The sequence below is a fragment of the Trichophyton verrucosum genome (genome assembly GCF_000151505.1).
Source record: "Trichophyton verrucosum HKI 0517 chromosome Unknown contig00133_1.f1.exp, whole genome shotgun sequence".
NCBI lineage: Eukaryota > Fungi > Ascomycota > Eurotiomycetes > Onygenales > Arthrodermataceae > Trichophyton > Trichophyton verrucosum.
In genome coordinates, this window is record NW_003315545.1 from 15,389 (window position 1) to 15,865 (window position 477).

Consider the following 477-nt stretch of genomic DNA (forward strand, 5'->3'; position numbering starts at 1 on the left):
TGATAGGCAGCCACAAAAACGCGTGAGTTTTGCAGGTATAAAGCAGCACAGGGTAGAAAGGAAGGCAATGCGACTTACATCACTGTCACAGCATAGTTATCAAAGACAGTTGGGACATATTCAGAGGGGAACTTGTTGGTGGTGTATGAGATCAACAGGCAGGTCTTGCCAACGGCACCGTCACCAACGACAACACACCTAGTAAGAGAGAAAGCAGGCAGCGTTAGTCTCTGATCTTGTTCATCTTATGCTCGTGCTCGTGCGTGTGAATATATATATATATTTATATCTTTGTATAAAGCATGCTTATATGCTTATTTCTCCACGCGAGAAACGATGCTTATCTCAACGTCAACCAAAAAGCTGTAGGGGCGGCTGCGAGGACTTACTTGATAGTAGCAACAACCATGTTGAGCTACACTTGGGGGCTCTCTTTGCTTTTTTAGTCTGGAGTCGAGAGAGAGAGAGAGAGAGAGA

General features: G+C 44.9%; 1 protein-coding gene across 1 annotated transcript in view; it reads right to left on the reverse strand.

Annotated features, from left to right (window-relative positions):
- Positions 1-415, reverse strand: part of TRV_01751 (uncharacterized protein) — a gene marked incomplete at both ends in the record, with an annotated part of 1,008 nt that extends 593 nt beyond the window's left edge. The window contains 2 exons of the mRNA XM_003024061.1: positions 79-198; positions 390-415. Coding sequence (XP_003024107.1) covers positions 79-198; positions 390-415 — 146 coding nt within the window. The remainder of the gene's footprint in view (positions 1-78; positions 199-389) is intronic.
- Positions 416-477: the final 62 nt, after the last annotated feature.